This window comes from Carettochelys insculpta, chromosome 1, assembly GCF_033958435.1.
Source record: "Carettochelys insculpta isolate YL-2023 chromosome 1, ASM3395843v1, whole genome shotgun sequence".
Taxonomy (NCBI): Eukaryota; Metazoa; Chordata; order Testudines; family Carettochelyidae; genus Carettochelys; species Carettochelys insculpta.
The window spans coordinates 150,820,311-150,840,758 of NC_134137.1; the positions used below are offsets into that span (position 1 = coordinate 150,820,311).

Sequence of the window (20,448 nt, forward strand, 5' to 3'; positions counted from 1 at the left end):
CCAGTGTCTCATCAGAGCCACCGCTGGAGCTGCCCAAGCACTGGAAAACTGCACTGTGCTGCTCGAGCCCTGAACAGCCGCACTGCTCGAGCCACCCAGTCCCAAGCCCTCCCGTGGCCCTTGCGAGCCATAGGAGGAGGCACCTCTGCTGCTGCAGCCACACTTGTGGGGTGTGTGCACGGAGGGGAGGAGGACACACCACGTGTGTGGCTCGAAGGAGCTGCATTTGCCACATCACGCTGTCTAGTTGGCCACATGTGGCAAATGAACAGCATATTGGACACCACAGTCTTAAGGAACAGCTGAGAAGTCCATTTAACTCGCCCCTTTCCAAGCTAGCTTTGTCATTGGTGTCTTACCCAGGCATGTTTCTAACCAGATGCTTGTAAGTTATCTGCCTGGAATCTTCTGGCAAGATCAGTGTGTCTGTCTTTTGTTAACCATCAAACTTCTTGTAGGCTAGTTTCCAAGTTCAATTAGAAATGGTGGTATTGTGTCAGCCCAAAACAAACTACAGGGTAATAGAACTGGTTTCGGGTTGGTTTGTGAAACTCAGATTTCTTTTGTTTCTTTTTCTCTGAAAGAGACTGACTTTCCCCATCATCCCCCTAATAAGGTTCTCTTTGTGGTTGCTGTTTCTCTGGTTTTAGGAACGCACTAACCCTTCAAATAGCACTTTTGAAAAAGGGGCTCTTTGACAGCTGAGTTTAACTGTTTTTGCCATACAAACAAAACCAGAGATTGTGTATTTTGCATTTCCTCAGCTTTCACCCATTCAGGCATGAAGAAATCGCACACAGGTTCCCCAGTCGTCTCACATGACATTTTCAGAGAAAGCTGTTCAACCCTGCCAAGTGTGAGGCCACAAAGCATAGTCTGCCTCCAGATCTAAATCATACAATAGTTACACTCAGCTGCTCTCCTGTTCAACTAAATAGTAAACATAGTTCCTATTCAATTATTTAAAAAGTGGGGGAACTAGAAGACTGAATTTTGGAAAAGAGATGGAGTCTTTCTCCTAAAGATTAGTAGTTGAAATCCAGTCCATCAAAAGTGACTGACAGGTATTACCATGTGGTGGCTTTTCAGTGAGGTGCTGGGACCATGAGCTCTTGGTCGTATTTCAAATTCCAGGAGCTTGGTGTCCACATTCACAAAACCAATTTTGCTCCTGGCAGGCACATAGGAGACCAAGGGCTGAATAAGCATAGAGACTAAACTACCTTCTGCTGCCTACCCTTTACAGCTGTGGCATCCAACCAGTTCTGAACCAGTAATCACTATATTAACTACTGCTATAGCAACCTAGACACATTCTGAAAATATATTTATTGTTTAAGCCAAATAGCCTCACTCAACCAGACACATAGCCACCTATGGTAGTGGCTAGCATGTTGGACACCACAATGTATATATTTTAGCATGCTGGTAAGACAGAGTGGGAGCGCTTACATCATATGCATTATTTTGGCTGTGTCGGCCCGTCTGTCTGTCCAGGCAAGGTTCTACCATGTTCCCTCCACCCTGTGCTAGCCCCAGCTCCTTCCCCGGCCAGCACGGGGCCCAGCCCATGCACTTTGGATGTGTATTACAACAAGTTTTTGTCTAGAACTTTCTTCCAGCCTAACTTCCACTTGCAAGAGGGGCTGCAACTGGGCTGCTAGTTGCAATAGTTCATGCTGCGGCCATTCACTGCTGAAGTGTGGGACTTGACCACTTACATTATTAAATCAGCAACTTGCACAAAGACCAAATTCACTCACTTTAGTTAACAAATACTCAGGGACCCATCCCCATTGTGAAAACCAGCAGAACAGTGTGCAGTATGAAAATGCTCTCAGCGACAAGTGTATTGTGAAAAATCTTGAATGGAGATGTAATCACCTCTCCAACAAGGTGTACAGTTTTAATTGTACAATTTCATAGCATTCTTTTTTGTGGTATTCCACATTTTTAAAACAATCAGTTTTCTATGCTGGGTTGTGTACAGCAGAGCCTGTTTTGAATTTGATTGGGTTTTTGAAAAAATATTTTTAAAGGGCTCATGTAACTCTGGAGAATTTTGGAATGTTAAAGACCTTGCCTGGTAACTTGTTCATGGCCTTAAAATACTTTTTACTATAAAACACCTGCAGTAGCCCTCTGTTGACCAGATTACATATTGCAGCCTTGTGGGTATGTTACTTTTTTATGTATTTGTACTGTATTAATTGGTTCCTAGGACTTAAAAAGGGAAGGTAGCCTTATCCAGTGAATATACCACTAAACTTCAGAATGAAACCTGGGTTCTAGTCCTGGCTCTATCACTATATTACTATGTAACTTTTGGCAACTTATTTTATCATTTAGTGATAAAATGCTTTATGAAATGAGGGTGATGATACTACTTGTGTCTTTTTTGTTAAAGCCTGTGGAGATTTACCAATGAAATGCTCTAGGAGAGCTACATTTTGTAGTAGTAATAATAATAATAATAATAAATAATAATATATTAGTGTGATAGCTTGATGCTTCTGTGGTGGTCAAGCTTCCTTTTGTTTGCTTTTTCTTTCAAAGGAGGGGGCAAAATAGTCTGCTTTGATTAAAATAATGAAAGCACTTTAGGCATTGTTCATTAAATGCTAATGTGGTTTTTTTTCTTTTCTACTTGAGCATGACCATGTTTTTTCATGAACTTGTCCATGACAAATCACTAGCCTTATGTGCACTCATTCTGCAGTGATGGGTTTACATGCCTGTCTTTCTATGCCAGTTCCCAAGCTGCTCCAGGAGGGATGGTCTCATAGGATATAGGAAACCTGACTTGTATTCCAGGCAAATGCCTCTAACCCAGGGGGATCTGGGTTCAATTCCTGTGTGAGTCTGGACAAGTCAGTCTTTCTGAGACACAGTGGCTCAGCTGTACTGTGAGTTTGGTAGTAATTCTCTCCATGGTGTCATGAGGATAAATTCATTTGCTTGTGAGGAACTCAGAGTTTATGGAGATGAAATTTGGTCGTATGGTGAGTAAATACTTTATAATCCATAGCTGGTGATCAATATTGGTCACTTCTGGGAAATTTAAGATGACTTACATTGTTAATCACTATGGCAGCATATGCAGGCAAAATCCTTATATTACAGAGAGCATAATTTTGTAATTAGTACATTCTGGTAGAGTGAAGAAGCCCCAGTTTTTAGGCTCTGGTCCTAGTATGCTGCATGTACACGCAGGTGTGTAGGCAGTCCCTGCTCTGAACAGCATGCAGTCCGAAGTAGGATAAGGCAGAAGTAGTGCACGCAAGACAATTGAAGGAAGGGAAGACAAAACACAGCAACAAAAATAGCCAACTTGCTAATATAGAAAATTATTATTAAAATGACAGAATGCAGTATGCAGTTTTTTAAAAAAGCAGATGATTACTGAATTTAGTTAAAATTGAAACTGCACAAGGCTGAGGCCATATTTCAGCAATTTCTGTGCCAAATGTATTCATTCATCATAGCCTTTTATTTCCCCAACCCTGTCATTGTTGCATGTCTTTCGATTCCCACTTACTTAAGGACTAACTGATTTTTTTTTTCTTCTCTCTGTGAAGGAGATGCTGCTTACTCAGCCACCATCCAAACCAATCCGTAGGAAATTCCGTTCCGAAAATCAGATGTTGGAAAACCAGGATCTTACTCCCACACTCGGCGTGACCTCTTCTTTGTCTGCTGTCAAATCCCATCATCCAGCCCAAAAGTAAAACATGCATCTAAAAACTACACCAAGCTGCATTCAGATTAGCTGTTTGTTTGTTTTTTTTTGTCTCAGTCTCATATGTAATAATGGAATGATTTAGGGTATTACTAGTGAGATACAGACCTCATCTCTCAATTGCCAGTTCAAATGCAGGTCAGCCAGTAGTGACCAAAAATTGTTAACATCCGATAGCTGAGCCATGGCCGATTTGAAATGCGCTTGATGGTTTCACTCAGCAAACATGTCTGCATCGCAAAAGCTACCATTCAGCTAGTCCCTGTAACACCCTGGCAGGAATCTTGTGTTAACCTTGATAGTAGTAGTAGGCATCCTTCAGTCTGCATAGACTATGGATCGCGCCCTTTAAAGTTTCAATTGAGGACTTCATTTACAGCGTCTATTGTGACTATAAAGACCCACACGAGAGTGACAGTCCTTGCTGCATCTCTTGCAGATGTAGTGGGTGTCTGGCAAGTCCTTACTGTGCTTTCTGTGCGCTCGCTTCTCCTCTGCTGGCTGTCTGATCTTCAACTCACCCTTCTGAAGGCCCTTGTGTAACCCGTGCCTCCATCTGCTGCGGTCATCTGCTAGTTCTTCCCAACTGTCCAGCTTGATGTCTACCTCTCTGAGGTCTCTCTTGCAGACATCTTTGTAACGCAGCTGGGGGCGTCCGGGAGGTCTTTTGCCAGAGGCTAGCTCACCATACAGGATGTCTTTTGGAATCCTTCCATCATTCATCCTGTGGACATGGCCAAGCCAGCGGATTCGACGCTGCCTGAGGAGGGTGTGCATGGTTGGGACTCCAGCTTGCTCGAGGACGGCGGTGTTGGTCACTCTGTCCTTCCATGATATTCCAAGGATGCGCCTGAGGCAGCGCAAGTGGAAGACGTTCAGCCTCTTTTCCTGGCGGGCATACAGGGTCCAAGTCTCACTGCCGTAAAGGAGGGTGCTAGGATGCAGGCTCTGTAGACTTGCATTTTGGTACAGCTTGTTGTTATTCCACACTCTCTTGCTGAGTCTGGACAGAGTTGTGGCCGCTTTTCCGATCCTCCTATTTAGCTCAGTGTCCAACGTCAGGGTGTCAGTGATGGTGGACCCGAGGTAAACGAACTCGTGGACGACCTCTAACGTATAGTTGTCAGTGCTGATTGATGGGGATTCAGCAACATCCTGACCGAGTACGTTTGTCTTCTTTAGGCTGATGGTAAGCCCAAAGTCCTTGCACGCTTTGGACAACTGATCCAGCAGTTTTTGAAGCTGGTCTTCTGTGTGAGACACTACAGCAGCATCGTCTGCGAACAGCATGTCTCTGATGAGGACTTCTCGCACCTTAGACTTGGCTTTCAGCCTTGCAAGGTTAAATAGTTTCCCATCAGATCTTGTGTGCAGCAAGATGCCCTCTGTTGAAGATCCAAAGGCATGCTTCAGGAGGAGTGCAAAGAAGATCCCGAACAATGTCGGAGCAAGCACGCATCCTTGTTTGATGCCACTCCTGATTCTGAAAGCATCCGATAATGCGCCGTCATATTGGATGGTTCCTCTCATGTCTTCGTGGAACGACTGGATCATCTTGAGTAACCGTGGAGGACAGCCTATCTTGTGGAGCAGTTTGAACAGACCATCCCTGCTGACCAAGTCAAAAGCCTTGGTCAAGTCGATGAATGCTATGTAGAGTGGCTTTCTCTGCTCCCTGCACTTCTCCTGCAGCTGCCTTAGAGAGAAGACCATGTCAACGGTAGACCTCACTGCACGGAATCCGCACTGCGATTTGGGGTACACCCTCTCAGCAATCTTCTGGAGTCTGCCAAGGATGACGCGAGCGAACAGTTTACCAGTGATGCTTAGGAGGGAGATTCCACGGTAGTTGTTGCAGTCGCTTCTGTCTCCTTTGTTCTTATACAACGTTACAATGTTAGCGTCGCGCATATCCTGTGGAACCTCACCCTCTTTCCAGCACAGGCACAGTAGCTCATGTAGGGGTTCCAGGAGTGTGTCCGCGGCACATTTGATTACCTTGATAACCTCCACGTCTGGTACCAGCTCAGCTGCAGGAGTTGCCGGGACAGTGCCAGCAGTTGACACTGAACCATCCTGACCAGGGGCCTTTCCTGCTGCAATGCTGTCGATGGCTCTCTTCAGTTCATCCACAGTCGGTTCTTGATCCAGTTCGTCCATTACTGGTAGGAGCTCGATGGCATCGAGGGCTGTGTCAACCACAACGTTCTCGCGTGAGTACAGCTCGGAGTAGTGCTCAACCCAGTGCTCCATCTGTTTGGCTTTGTCAGCAATGACTTCACCAGATTTGGATTTCAGAGGTGCCATCTTGTTCTGGGTGGGTCCTAATGCCTTCCTCATACCCTTGTACATTCCTCTGAGATTACCAAAGTCGGCACAGGTCTGGATGCTTCTGCATAGCTGGAGCCTGTGGTTGTTGGCACAGCGCCTGGCTGTCTGCTGTACTGTTCTTCTGGCCTCTCTAAGCTCTTGCTGGGTACTCTGGCTCAGTGAGCATTTGTACTCCAGGAGTGCAGCGCGCTTCTTTTCAATGACTGGAATCATCTCATCAGAGTTAGCTTCGAACCAGTCGTTCGTGTTTCTAGCTCTTCTTCTAAACACTGACAAGGCTGTGTTGTAAACTGTATCCCTCAGATGTTGCCATTTGGATGTTGCATCGGCGCCCGCAGGGCCGCTGCGCAGATTTTCCTGAAGGGTCTCTCTGAACTTTTCAGCTTTCTCTGAGTTTGCCGTCTTTCTGGCGTCAATGCGGGGCCTTCCAGCAGGTTCAGAGCGGTACAGCTTCTTGGGTCTCAGCTTGAGCTTGGAGCAAACTAGTGAGTGATCTGTATCACAGTCAGCACTATGATAGCTGCGTGTCAGAAGGACGTTTTTGAGGTTATTACGCCTAATGATGACCACATGTAGTTGATGCCAGTGCTTCGAGCGTGGGTGTCTCCACGACACTCTGTGCTGTAGCTTCGTTTGAAAGAATGGGTTTGTGATGCACAGATTGTGGTACGTGCACAGAAAAAGGTGTAGTCCTTTTCCTTTAGAGATCCCGAATCGGCGAGTCACGTCTCTTGCAGTGCAGCGATATCAACTCGGAGCCTCTTCAGTTCCTCGTTGATGACAGTGGTCTTGTGGGTGTCACTGATGGCCTGAAGATCTTCAGTCAAGCCGGTCAGCAGGGTCTGCACATTCCAGCAAGCAAGCTTGAATTGTTGATGTTTCTCATTTCTTGTTGATTTTCTTATTGGTTTGACTGGTGCCCAAATTTCAGTCACTTGTCAGGTTCAGGAACCTTAAGCCTCACGCACCCAGCGAGGCAGGTGAACTGTGGCGGGACAGTACCCTATTGGCGGGGGGCTGCCCAGCTTGAGGCGGGTGGTGACTGTCCAGTGAGATGTGAGGATCTCTCCCACCATCGAAGGCAACCCCTGGTGCTTGTTCTCTACGCCAATCGAGCAAGAGCTTATAACCGGTATCTGTTGCCTCCCGTGTTGACGCAACGCTGTTCAGCGATGCTGGAGTACCTCTCCGGGCGCGAGCCTGGGCGTTTATTATGGAGACTCTGGGCTGCCCAGACACCAGTGTCCCCCGCTCGGCTTTACTGATATAGTCCAAAGGAGAGGATAACCTCCACGTCTGGTACCAGCTCAGCTGCAGGAGTTGCCGGGACAGTGCCAGCAGTTGACACTGAACCACCTTCGGACTCCACTCCAGATTTTCTGTCAGGGTTCACTCCCTTAGCCTTTCTCCTTCCCAGGATAATCCACAAGGCAGTGGGGTGTGGAGGATGTAACCTTGATAGCAGGTGTTTGAAGCCTGCATAGCACTGCTGAAGTTGTGTTCACTCATTTTGGCAGTTGTGGCTTGTTAACCAACCAGGAGATGAGGATGGAGGTATTGAGAGGTGTGGGGAGGCTCCACATCCCTTCAGGCTTGGCGTTGAAATAAAATGGCAGTTCTCCACAGCAAGGAACTAATCTTCAAACACAGTCTCAGTTACACAGGCATTCAGAACACTCACCAACCCCACTGGCTGGGTGTTCGCAGATGGTGTGGCTGAGAAGAACACTGATTTCACCACCACTTCAGCCCTAGCGTAGAAGTGCCAAAATTCTCTGACACAGCTGGTCAGACAAAGCACTTCTCTTCTGTCCCAAGCATTCTAAGACACTGCCTTTGCTAGGATTACTTGAGGGTAAGAGGCGTCCAACTGTCTTTGCTGATGCTGAGCAATAGATAGTTGTGTTCCACTCCATCAAAGAGAGGCCCAAACACTGAAAAGCAATGTTTCACTTAACTATTCTGGAGCCTCATAGTCTGAGAGAGGGAACTGTAGGAACAGATCTACCAAGTTGACACAAGTCAAGAAGGGCTTTGTCTTCACCCTAGAGAACATGTAGAGCAGTGCATAATTAAGATCATTTCTAGATCCATCATGAAGAGAACAGTACAGCAAGTAGCACTGTAAACCATCTAGGATAATGGCATGATTGCCAGGATGACTGTGACATCTAAGGTCAGCATGTTGTAGCTATTGCCAGTGTGCCTATTAACAGATATGAAGATATTGAAGTCACCAACAATGAAGAGTCTTTATGACTCCAAAGCAAGTCCAACAGTAATGCAGGGACAAGTGTTGGGTTGTGAAAAGGGCTGCATCCAGTCAGAATTCATGTTCAGAGTGAATGCAGTTGAAACAATCTTTGGGTTTGTACAAGTGCAGCTGAAGTTGTATGCAAAAGCCCAAGGCCGTGCCTAGCCCAAATCCTCTGTAGGTCTTCAACAGATTGCCTAGGGATGTCCTGGAAGCTCCTTCACTGGAGATGTTCAGAAGAAAACTGGATGACCATCTGTCTTGAATGGTTAGCTGCAACAAATTTTGCATTTGGGCAGGCGGATTAGATTAGATGACCCATTGGTTCCCTTCTAACCTTCTGGTTCTATGATTTTGGACCAGGTAGTCCAAGCCAAAACCATGCCAGCTGAGTCAGCCAGTCACTTCTTCACAATATTTACAATCAAGTTGTTCACCAAGATCCAGAATCTGTGCTACATATCTTGGAAGATTAAAGTAGGAAATAGGGCTTCTCTGCTTTTGGAGCCCCAGTTTTGTAGGGGAAAATTGCAAAAAATTGCAACACCAGTTAACATCCCTAATCATCCCTCTCTGATATAGATACTTGTATTTTCCCAAAAAAATATTTGTGACCACATAGATATATGTGTCCGCTTTTATTTATGTTTTTAATTTTATCATAAAGATTGGTTGAGGGACAAATGTAGATAAACAGGTTGGTGGAAAGGTGAAAAATGATAGCCAAGGGACCAACCTATTCTAAGAAGTATCACAGGTTCTGTTGCAAAGATCATTGCTGTCCGCTCTGCTTAGAGAAAGAGTTAACTTGGGCTTTTTCTAATGCTTGCCACTGTGTGCTTTGTTTAAATATACATCTGTCTTAGATCATGTTGTCATTAAAGAGCTGCTGACACCTCATGTACAACTTTAAAATTTCTATTTATAAACAGTTCTGCTTATCTGACCTATATTTATCATGTTTCCCTTTCCTTGTTTTTTATTACTAGCAGCATTTTCATTTGAGCAAATCTTTGTTTCTGTAAGTGTCATGGAGAGATGAATAATGTCCTTAATTCATCAATCTGCAGTTCCATTTCTGTGTGTGACATCACAATCAGTTGTGGTGGAAATGACTGGTATGAAAATAGAAAATTAGTATTTCAAGGGTAGAAAAAGCAGCAGAAGCAGTTACTCTTGAAAAAGCAAAATTATTTCCTGCAGATGTCCTTAATAAATAATAAAAAGACATTAAAAATAAGTAATGTTGTTTCTGCATTGAAGGTTCTGTGCATTTTCCATTATGCATTAGTGATATTTTAAACCCCATAAAGTGTTTGAAAACAGCAATAGCAAGGATATTGCAGTGCATAAAAATACAGTAAAATCTCTATTATCTGGCATTACCAGAGAGCCAAGGGTGCCAGATAATCCAGTGTGCCGAATGGCAAAGTGGGGCCATTGGCCCTCCGCTCCTTGGCCCTGCGGCCACTGGCCAGTTAGCCAGCCTCAGCCGGGCAACTGGCTCCATGACCATCAGCTGGTTATCCAGGTGCCGGATAACCGAGCTTTTACTGTGCAATGGAAAAGAAAAGTCTAAAATAGGTCAGTGGTTCAGATTAACAAATGAAACTATTTTGCTTTTGAATAAACCCATTTGATCCAGTCATCTCACTTACATATACACTACATTTTCTGGTAAAATTGTATCTTTTTCTATTGATAAGGTTCTGTACACATGTACATAAGGTGTATGTCTGTTCTGGGATGGTCTCTGCTGAGACTCTTTCCATTGAAATGTTTTGTGTTTCTCTCTCCAGCAGACAGTCTTCCAAACAGAAAAGGGCTATTCAGACCGCAATTCGTAAAAACAAAGAAGCCAATGCAGTGCTAGTTAGGCTGAACAGCGAACTCCAACAGCAGCTGAAGGTAAGGACCGCATTGACTATCACAATTACAAAACTTGATGCAATCAGTTATTTGTCTCCACTGGCTAAGGATCTAGTTCCTCTTTATAGATGAAACCTACTGCTTTGTTTCCAGACTTTCTTTCAAAAGAGTGGCTATGTGTAACTTTGGGGTGAGTAGTCTATATACAAAAATGTGTAACCTAAGTGCAAAGGGCTGTGTTGTCAATTGGACAGAGTTTAAATGATGATTCTTGTATTTTGAATGCTTTTAGAGCGTTTAATGCTGTGTCTTCATGCATGAGAGGAGCTCGAACATAGCTTCCTTTGTCCTAGTCAGTCACTATTTAGCTTCTTAAATTCAGTCGCTGAATATACAAAGTATACTGTTGCCTCAAATGAGCCTCTAAGAGTGAATTTATAGCACTATCCCTTGATGTGTATTTGAGAGGTTTATATAAATTGGTAACTTCCTGTTCAGACATAAATTATATTATATTTAATTGTCCAAACGTAGTAAATAAAATTAATTTTTCTTCTACTGATGCTTCATGTCACTTACGTAGACGATCACATTTCTGTATAAGAAGGTCTCAACGCAGGTGGGATCCTTTTAGAGACCATCAGTGCTGCTTGGTGATCAGTCAGAGAAGTCTGTGCTTGCTTTTCCCTAGCAGGTTGAAAGCGCTACCTTCTGCAGCCATGTCTGGAATAAGTTGAACTCTACATGACCAGAAACTGAAACACGATGTCCTACTGAACAGTGTAGTGGGTTGCAGCTGTTTTCTCCTGCCTTGAACTTCTTGTCTTCCTTTAACATGCAGTTAACTCACACAATTAACCCAAAAAATGCAATTAAAAATTAATCACACTTTTAATGTCAATGTTAAGCAATGGAATACCAATTGAAATGTATTAAATATTTTGGATTTTTTTTTTACTTTTTAAAATATATTGATCTCCATTACAATAGAATACAAAGAGGACAGTGCTTAGTTTATATTATTATTATTATGACAAATATTTGCCCTGTAATAATTATAAACAAAATAAATAGTATTTTTTCAGCTCACCTCATACAGGTACTATTGTGCAATCTCCTCATCAAGAAAGTTCAACTTACAAAAATGGAGGGCTTTTTAATTACATAATTGCAATCAAAAACAGAACAATGGATAACTTTAAATCCTGCTAGTCCACTCAGACCTACTCTTTGTTCAGCCAGTTGCTAAGACAGACAAGTTTATTTACATATGTGGGAGATAATGCTGCTCATTTCTTATTTATGTCACCTCAAAATGAGAGCAGACATTTGCATGACAATTCTGCAGCCCACATGGTAAGGTATTTATGTGCCAGATATGGTAAACATTCATGTGCCCATTCATGCTTTAGCCGCCATTCCAGAGAATTTGGTACTGTGCTACTGATATTCATTAACACAATAATGCATTAATTAAATTAGCTGCTGAACTTCTTGTGTGAAACTTGTATATGTCCTTCTCTGATTTACCTATATTCTGTCATGTATTTCTTATTGTAGTCATCTTGGATGATACACCAGTATATTGTTCGTTTTAAGAACACGTTCACTGTAGATTTGACAAAATGTAAAGATGGTATCAATGTGAGATTTCTAAAGGTAGCTAAAATACTCAACCCAAGGATCAAGAATTTGAAATACCTTCCAAAATCTGAGAGGGATGCAGTGTGGGACATGCTTTCAGAAGTATTAAAAGAGCAACACAAACCACCAGAAATTAAATTTAACCTTCTGCTGGTGACATCTGATTCAGATGGTGAAAATGAAATGTATGTCGGTCCATGCTGCTTTCAATCATTATCAAGCAGAAACCATCATCAGTATAGATATATGTCCCTTTTAATGGTGTTTGTAGCACAGAAGAACATGCGGCTCCTTAGTGCTTCTGGCACATACATATCTTGTGATGCCAGCTACAACATGCCAGGCAAATCCCTATTCTCACTTTCAGGTGATATTGTAAACAAAAAGCAGGCAGTATTATACAGTATTATACAGTAAACTCTTTCTTATCCAACATTTTATCATCTGGAATGCTCAAATAACCAGGATTTTAACTATAAGTAAATTTTAGTTATGTTTTCCATAAGTACAGTATAGTGAAAGTAAATACAAATAAATACAGCAAATGCAGTATAAATTTACAGCGTACAATACTACTGTTATTGATAAATAAAGTACTCTGCATACAGTTTTGTTTGTTTCTTTATATCTAAGTTTGTTTTTCTTTAGTGTTATGCATTGCTAGGGATACCTCTCTATTATCCAGAATGTCTGAATATCTGACAACCTCCTGGTCCCGGGGCTGCTGGATATGAAAGAGTTTATTGTATCTTGTTTGTCCGAGCAACTGGAAGAACAAACAGTAGGACTGAATGGACTTGTGGGCTCTAAAGTTTTACTTTATTTGAGTACAGCTTTTTTTGTACATAATTCTACATTTGTAAGTTCAGCTGTCATGAGCAGAGATTACACTACAGTACTTATAGGAGAAGAATTGAAAAATGCTGTTTCTTTTGGTTTTTACAATGCAAATATCTGTAACCAAAAATAAATATCAATTGAGCATTTTACACTTCGTGTTCTGTTTAGTGACCGAAATCAAAATATTTGGAAATATAGAAGACATCCAAAATACTTAAATTCTATTGTTATTTTTAAAGGTGCAGTTAATCATGATCAATTTTAGTTGCTTGATTGCCCTAATAGTAAGATTAAAAGAGGCAGGATGGCCCAGTGGATTGACCCTGGGGAAGGATGTTATAAGTTTAATAACAAACACTCTGCCACCATTATAAATATTTAGTCTTTCTCTTATGCCCTCCCTTTCCACATCTGAGCACTTTGCAGTCTTTTAGTGTATTGAATCGCACAAGACTCTGCGAGGTCAGACTGTGCGGTTCTCCCTGGTTTACAGGCAGGGAAGTGAGCGATACAGTGACAAGCAGGGAATTCAACCCAGGTGGCTCGAGTGTACCTTTCTGCTGTGCTTCCTCTCATTGGCCACGTTGGCAAGTCACTAACCATCTGCAACCATCTGTACAAATGGAATAATTCTGCTTATCTCAGTACATTGTTGTGAGGATTAATTGTCCAATTTTTGAATGGTGCTTTGAAAGTATAAAACAGCATGTAAGTGGTATGAAGTTGAGAGCTGTCGTAAATGCCAGCTGTTACTAGACTACTCTTTAGTAATGCCGCATTGTATGTGTGGGTGCCACAAAAGTTACAGCATTTCTCTTTTCTCTGTGCTGCAGGAAGTTCACAAAGAAAGAATTGCTTTGGAGACTCAGTTGGATCAGCTTCGTCCTGTAACTGTCTTGTGACCTTCCATACGTTGTTTAATGGTGATAAATGGACAAGAACTTTTTGACTGTATTAGCACAACAAATCTATAGAAAGCAAAGGCACTGTGAAAAGCGGAACTGGAGTTGGGTTTTTTGCACACGCCCTCTTGCACATTTTCACCTGCAGATGAAGAGGAAAAATGAAATAGATGGCAAACCATAGGTTACACTATGTCTGAGAAATGAGTTGTTTTCCACTTGTCCATCAGCGTATTACAAAATGTGTCAACCACCATAATCAATTATGTGACTGAAATTAATAGCTTATTTATTTACAGAATTACTGAGATATATTCTTGAAAACCAATTACGAAAAGTGACATGGATTCACAATTCTTTTTTATATGCAAAGTCCCTATTCTAAGGTGGTTTCTTGGGTGAGGTTTTAAAACACAAAAGAGAATAAAAATAATCCTACAGATGGTCTGTATTCACGATCAGTTACTTGTCTTGTTAGTGCCATTTGTGATTGTTAGTTGTGTGTCATAAATATTACAGGGTTTGTTTTATACAAGTTAAAAATCATGTGGGGAAAAAAGAGTTTTGAGAACTAAAAAGTGTTGAAACATGCTGATTTTAGAATTTTTTTAAACTCATTTTCTGAGCTGTACCCGCAGGAAAAGTTAGAAAGTGGCACGTTTCTCTGTGTGTAATTAATGTTTGCTTGTTAGAACAGCAGCATTGTAATTTTACCAATGTAAGTTAAAAGAAAGCACATAGTCTGCTTCTCTTTTGAGACACTGGTTTTATTTCATGTCTGTTTGCATTGGTCTGCATTCCTGTTTCACTAGCTGTCTTGCATTTTTAAAGGACCCGAACAAGATGTTTGGTTCCAAATGAATTACAGGTATGTATATGCCCTAGGTAGGATTTTTAATGACTATGGTTCAAAGAAATTAATCCTACCAGGGTTGTTCATTGAGTGGCCTTAATAGTGCACAGGAGATGCTCCTTACAGGAGGAGACTCCCAGGATCCTTCCTTTCCCCAAAGAGAGAGATTAACATTAGAGTACTCTGCCGGGCTCTGATCTGGGGCCAATTGCAATTGATAGGCACCTCTCTGTTGACTTCAGTGCACATTGGATTAAGTCCTCTGCAAGACTTCTGAAAATGGAACATTTCTAATGAGCCTTTTAGTTTCTGGGCAAATCCTCTTATAACAGGCAGCTTTAGAAATAATGAAATCTGCCTCTTCCCTTTGACGTACGTCTCACTGATGAAAACAGCACGCATGCTGTCTTCTCTCTTTCCTTTCCCTATTGCAACCTGGCATGTGATGCACTGTATAGTCTGTTGCTCAGTAATGTAAACTAAGCATCTGCATTAAGTTTGCAAAAGCTCCGCATACATTTTTTCTCTATTATTTTTGATGTTTTAGCCATCTAGTTTAGGAATGCTCCCCAAGGGTGGGTTAGAAATAACTAGCCAGTCTCCTGTCAGGATATGGTGTGAAATGGATAAATGTGAAAAAGCTGCAGTGGAGTAGTAGAACAGCCAGAAGTTTCATCAAGACGTCAAACAAGAATGAAATCAGTGTAAATGTTTAAAGTTGACATGGTGACTGCACAGACTCCCTTGGCTGAAGTTTATATGGATTCTGAGTGTATAAAACATTATTCCAATGGTAGGAGGGAAGCCTTCACATTCGCGAAACTGTGTTAACTGAAAGTTTATTTGTTAATGTCACTCCTTAGCTAGCTCACTCCTCTTCATGTCTATGACAAATGAATTTTTGGATTTCTGACTTCTTCTGTGTTACTGCTCTGCAGTTGGAATCAGGATAGCGATCATGGCTTGTGACTAAGTAAAGTTAGAATCACTGCTTCTTCCCACAAGCTGCAGAAGAAATCTGCCATCGTCTTCCCGATTAGTGACAATGTTCAGAACTTATACCAGTCTTTCTTAGAGAGACAAGGTGGGTGAGGTAATTTCTTTTAGAACTGTATCAGGCCAATGAACATACCATTACTTGGCTAGACAACTGTGCACACACTAAATAAAGTTAAAAGAAAAATTGGACTTGTTGCTGTTAGTGAGAGAACAAGATTTGTAGCTGAAAACCTTGTCTCTCTTGCCAGCAAAAGTTGTTCCAGTAAAAGGTGTTACCCCCGACTCGCTAATATCTTGCAACCAACACTGCGTATGCAAGTCATTTGTTTCATTTGCAAAATTGAATTATTAGATTTTAGTGAACTAATTTTTTTAATTCTTGTTTTCTTTGTTTTTAAGTAACAAAACCACTTTAAAACCAGAATTGAGCAGCACTTTACATATTTGTGATCCTGAATGTTAGGAAGAAGGTTTTCAACTCTTAAGAAATGTGCAAGTTTTGTTAAGCACTTTGGGTGAGATTCTGCAAACTTAACTCATGTTGAGTAGTTCTTTACTTCACAAGAAGCACCATTTATTTCAATGGAATGACTCATTGAGTAAGAGGCTACTCTTAGGGTGGAGAAAAATAGCTTATGGGGATTTTTTGAAGATCTGTCATGCAAAATACTCTTATAATAATTTCTTGTTATTAATCAGGATACTTGGATGAATGTCAACGGAATGTGTTACTTAGGGTTGGCTTACACTAGCAACTTATGTTGATATAACTTTGTCATTCAGGGATCTGAAAAGTTCATAGCCCCAAGCAAAGCAGTTATACTGACATAAATGCTGGTATAGGCAGTGCTGTGCCAGTGGGAGGGCTTCTCCTGTCAACACAGCTGCCACCTCTCAGGGCAGTGGAGTACTTTGTGCTGAAAACCTCCTGGTAGAGTAGTTAGTGTCTTTGCTGAAGTGCTACATTGGCACAGCTCCATCAGTATAGACTTTTAATTGTAGGCAGGTCCTTAGTCATCCTGAACCATAAGGCTGATAAGCCATCTCTACACAACCAGGTTTTGTTGGCAAAACTTATGTTGACACCCAAAAGTTGACAAAAACAAAAATTGCCACAGGGTGTTCACTAGCTCCCTCTGCTGACAGATCATGTTCACTGTGGAGGCATCATTCTCAACAGTGTCAGCAATGCATGTGGGGAGGGGGAGATGGTCGCTGCTTAAGTGACTTGGGACTTTAAACTCTGAAGTCACTTCCAGAGCTCCTAAGTACTCTTGTGACTTTGGCTCCAAGGTTTCACAGATAAGTTCAAATTTTAGCCTTGGGCTAAACTTTTCAAGCATGGGTGCCTAAAATTAAATACTCGTAATGGCCCGATTTTCAGAAGTGCTCAACATCTGCAAGTCCCACAGAAGTCAGTATGAGCTGAGTGCTAAGAACTGGTTGAAAACCAGGCCATTTTATTTCAGTTCTAAATGTATAAAGTGGCTTGGTATCAGACATACTGAACAAGCTTATGGGGACCTGTTTAAATACAGGCTATACAAACGCAGAACACTGTTTAAATATTAAAAATTGACATTCTCCTGATTATAAAAACTAGTATTAGGACACTATGGACATTTATATAAAGTCTTTTATTATAGCTTCTGTGTTGCTGGATTAAAAATACCAATCAATCAAAATTAGCAAGTTCAGCCTGGTTAGTTAGATTCAGAAATGTCAGCTTTAACTTGAAATATTACTTCCAAGCCTAGTTTTACAGGATGAGAGATGGTTTTAATGCAGTAAACTCTCCAGTCACTCTTTCAACTTTCTTTTAGCATGTCAAGCTTCCTATGTACTCAGAGTCTCTCTTGTCATTTCACATACTGCACTTGGCACACCCAACCATGGTAGATGGTTTTATTCAGGTGATGGTCTAACCTAAAATTAGAAATACCTCAAACCCTACTTCAGACCTTACAGTACTGGAGGACAATTGTTTGCATTGTGGAACTGACCCTATGGGATGTTTGTGATTTGGAGCTCTTCAGAAGATGCTTTACGATAACCTTAATGTGGAAATTATCTCTTCCTCCTGTAGAAGCTGCCTCTGCCAAGTTTCAGTCCCAGATTATGGCAAAGACAGTTTGTGAAAGCTTCCAGTCTGAAAGGGAGGAGCATTACTTCTCCAGTACTGCCTATCTTTTAGCCTTCAGCACATATACACCTTAATTGACAAGAAGTAGTTGGTGTTATAAAAGCAGGATAGGAAAGAGGGGTAATGAACCAAGATATTTCAGCAACTAGAGTGAAAACTTTATTTTTCGAGACATGACTATCCCAAATGAGATTATGTATTTGAGAAGAAATATATATTCTGAAGCTTTCCTTTATTGTCTTCATGAAACTGTGCATTACATATTTGTCTGCTATTGATCATTTGATAGAAAATTGGTATTGGGAAACTTACTGCTGATCATGTAAAATTTTAAAATTCCATGGAGTGAAAAATATATATTTGTACATTTACTTATACAGTATAGTTGATACCCATATTCCAGAAAACTTTGTTTTCACAGCTGCAGAAATGTTAATGTGGTAGATTGCAAGCTATATACTATTCTATACTATGCACATCCAACTTTAGAAAATGTATGAAACTGGGTGCTATACTAAAATAAAAAGCTACCATGGAGTCAGATTGTCTTGCTGCCTGTGTTTTGTTGAGAATGTCATTTGTACAGATTATATGAAAATGGAAGAGAAACGATGTTTTGGTATGAAAAGATGCCATGTTAACATGGCCAGCCTTTGAGAATTTAATTTGCAGACTCAGGCCAACAGGTGGCTGGGTGGGTGTCTGTGTGTAAGGGAGAGAATATTAAAAAGTTTTGAGTTAAATCCTGGCCTTTTTGACCTCGATGGAGTCAGGACTTCACCCCTCCTTTGCAAAAGTTCACCTTGCCAAAAATTATACTAATTTCAGTTTTGAAGAATATAAGTAAAATTCTTCAATGAGAATATTGAGGCAGTCTGAGAGTCCGTAAGCAAGATTGATGGGATAAAATGATGAGTAAATAAACATGGTGTTTTCTCTCATTCAACTTAACAGTGAATGCTGTTAGACTGCAAGGAAGTGGTGGGTGCCCGTCATTACTTGAGGCAATAAAAATCAGACTGGCCAAATACTACATATTGTGTCATTGGAAAGGACTCTCTCATTGGCAGAGAGCTAGATTAGATGGACAAATAGATTATTTCCGTCTCTTGGCCACTGTGATTTCTATAGCTTAATTTCACTGCTATTCAAAGACTGTGGTTTTAAAAAAGGAAATAATTAATAATGAGTTGTAAATAAATTCATATAGCATTAAAGCATGACAGCGGATGCTTTACTAGCCCATAAATATGTCCCTGGGTGCATATGAGGAAAAAAGCCACAGTAAGAACTTTTAAGAATATACTGTATGGAGCAATGAGGCATTGACAAGCAGGATGGATTTGGATGATTCTTCTAGTCTTTAATTTTTATGCTTCTGTGATATTCTGGGAAGCCTTGATATGATTTTAGTTTGGCTCTCCAAGTTTAAGTTAATGTTTTTAACATATTTGTAAAAGAAAAAATATCTTTCCACTATGGCAAATCGTTCTTATTGAAAGAAGGGAGAAAAGTGGAAGAAGCTGAAGACCTTTTTTTATTCTTCAACTAATTTAATTGACAATAATTCCATGTTAAGTGTTCCCCTCTTGTTATGATAGTTTCCTTGCTTGTCAATCTCCACACATATCCTTCCTTTCTTTTCTGTCCATTGTGTCCCCTGCCTACTCGACCAGTGTTTTCCTTCTGAGAGTTCTGTGCCTCATCTTGGTCCTTTGGTATGCAAGGGGAAGTAAATGAAATTGCTTAATTTCCCCAAGCAAGAGAAAAACAAGAGTTGGACCTATGATTGCTGAAGGAATGGTCAAACCACAATTAGGGTATAATCTGCATACATATAGCTGTAGTCCCAAGCCAAAATAAAATCCGGGGTCTGGCCATGTAAATGGATTGAACCAGAAACCACATGGGATAATTTTATGGTTGTGCTGGTGGCTATATAATAATATGGACTATGTATCTTTTACACTGAAATGTGGAAGTCACCCAGTTGCTAACTTACAATAAATAACATGAGGTTAATCAGGGGGTGGCCCTGTGCTCCCGAGAGATGATAATCCTGGACAGTATCAGTGCAACTCATTTTAAATGCCGTATACTGCACCTGGTCTATGTTTTAGACCCCTACGCCAGCCTCCCCATACTGACTGTCCCAGGCCTTTGGTAGCAGTTTCCCCTTCCAGTACACCATATCCTCAGTTCACAAAAGCATTTCTCAAATCTCTCAACCATTATCCTGTGGCTGTTATAGGGGGTGCAGCTGCTGTAGTTGGACGTACACAAATAGGAACTACCAGACCAGGGTACAAAACCCATTTACTGTATACAAGCCAGGTTCCTCAAGCCAGACAAAACTGTAAAATAAAGTCAGTCTCAGCCATACGAACAGGCATAACAAAATGGCAAACATCTTAGAGTCATAGAATCCGAGGGCTGGAAGAGAACTCAGGAGGTCATAGAGTCCAGCCCCCTGCCCAAAGTGGATCAACCCCAACTAAGTCATCCTAGCAGAACTTTGTCAAGCTAGGACTTAAAAACTTCAAGTGTGTGTGTGTGTGTGTGTGTGTGTGTGTTGCCATTTGAAAATGGAGTTCAAGATGGAGTATGTGTTAATGTTTAGGGTCATGAAAGAAAACAAGGGGCAATTTATCATATCTGTCTGTGCTGACAGCACCTGGTGAGAAGGCAGAAAAGAAACACTGAAAGGATGAAACATTCATACTTAGGCAGCAGGGAATCTCTTCTGCTCTTGCCAGTTTTTCTTCCTCTCCCACAGAAAAAGGGCTTTTTAAAAAGCTTTGCTGGTTACAGCTTTGTACAAAGGTTTAGATGCAAAGCTGCCACTTGATATCCTAACCATTCTGTTCCTGGGTC

The 20,448-nt window shown here is 41.3% G+C and overlaps 1 protein-coding gene across 5 annotated transcripts in view; it reads left to right on the forward strand.

Annotated features, from left to right (window-relative positions):
- REPS2 (RALBP1 associated Eps domain containing 2) overlaps nt 1-18,117 on the forward strand; it is a 167,383-nt gene extending 149,266 nt beyond the window's left edge. For 3 of the 5 annotated variants that reach the window (XM_074993688.1, XM_074993679.1, XM_074993707.1), the window contains 3 exons: nt 3,579-3,724; nt 10,124-10,232; nt 13,511-18,117. In XM_074993688.1, the coding sequence (XP_074849789.1) occupies nt 3,579-3,724; nt 10,124-10,232; nt 13,511-13,579 (324 nt within the window). In that variant the 3' untranslated portion in view covers nt 13,580-18,117. The remainder of the gene's footprint in view (nt 1-3,578; nt 3,725-10,123; nt 10,233-13,510) is intronic. The other 2 variants (XM_074993718.1, XM_074993698.1) reach the window with 1 other exon arrangement.
- Nucleotides 18,118-20,448: the final 2,331 nt, after the last annotated feature.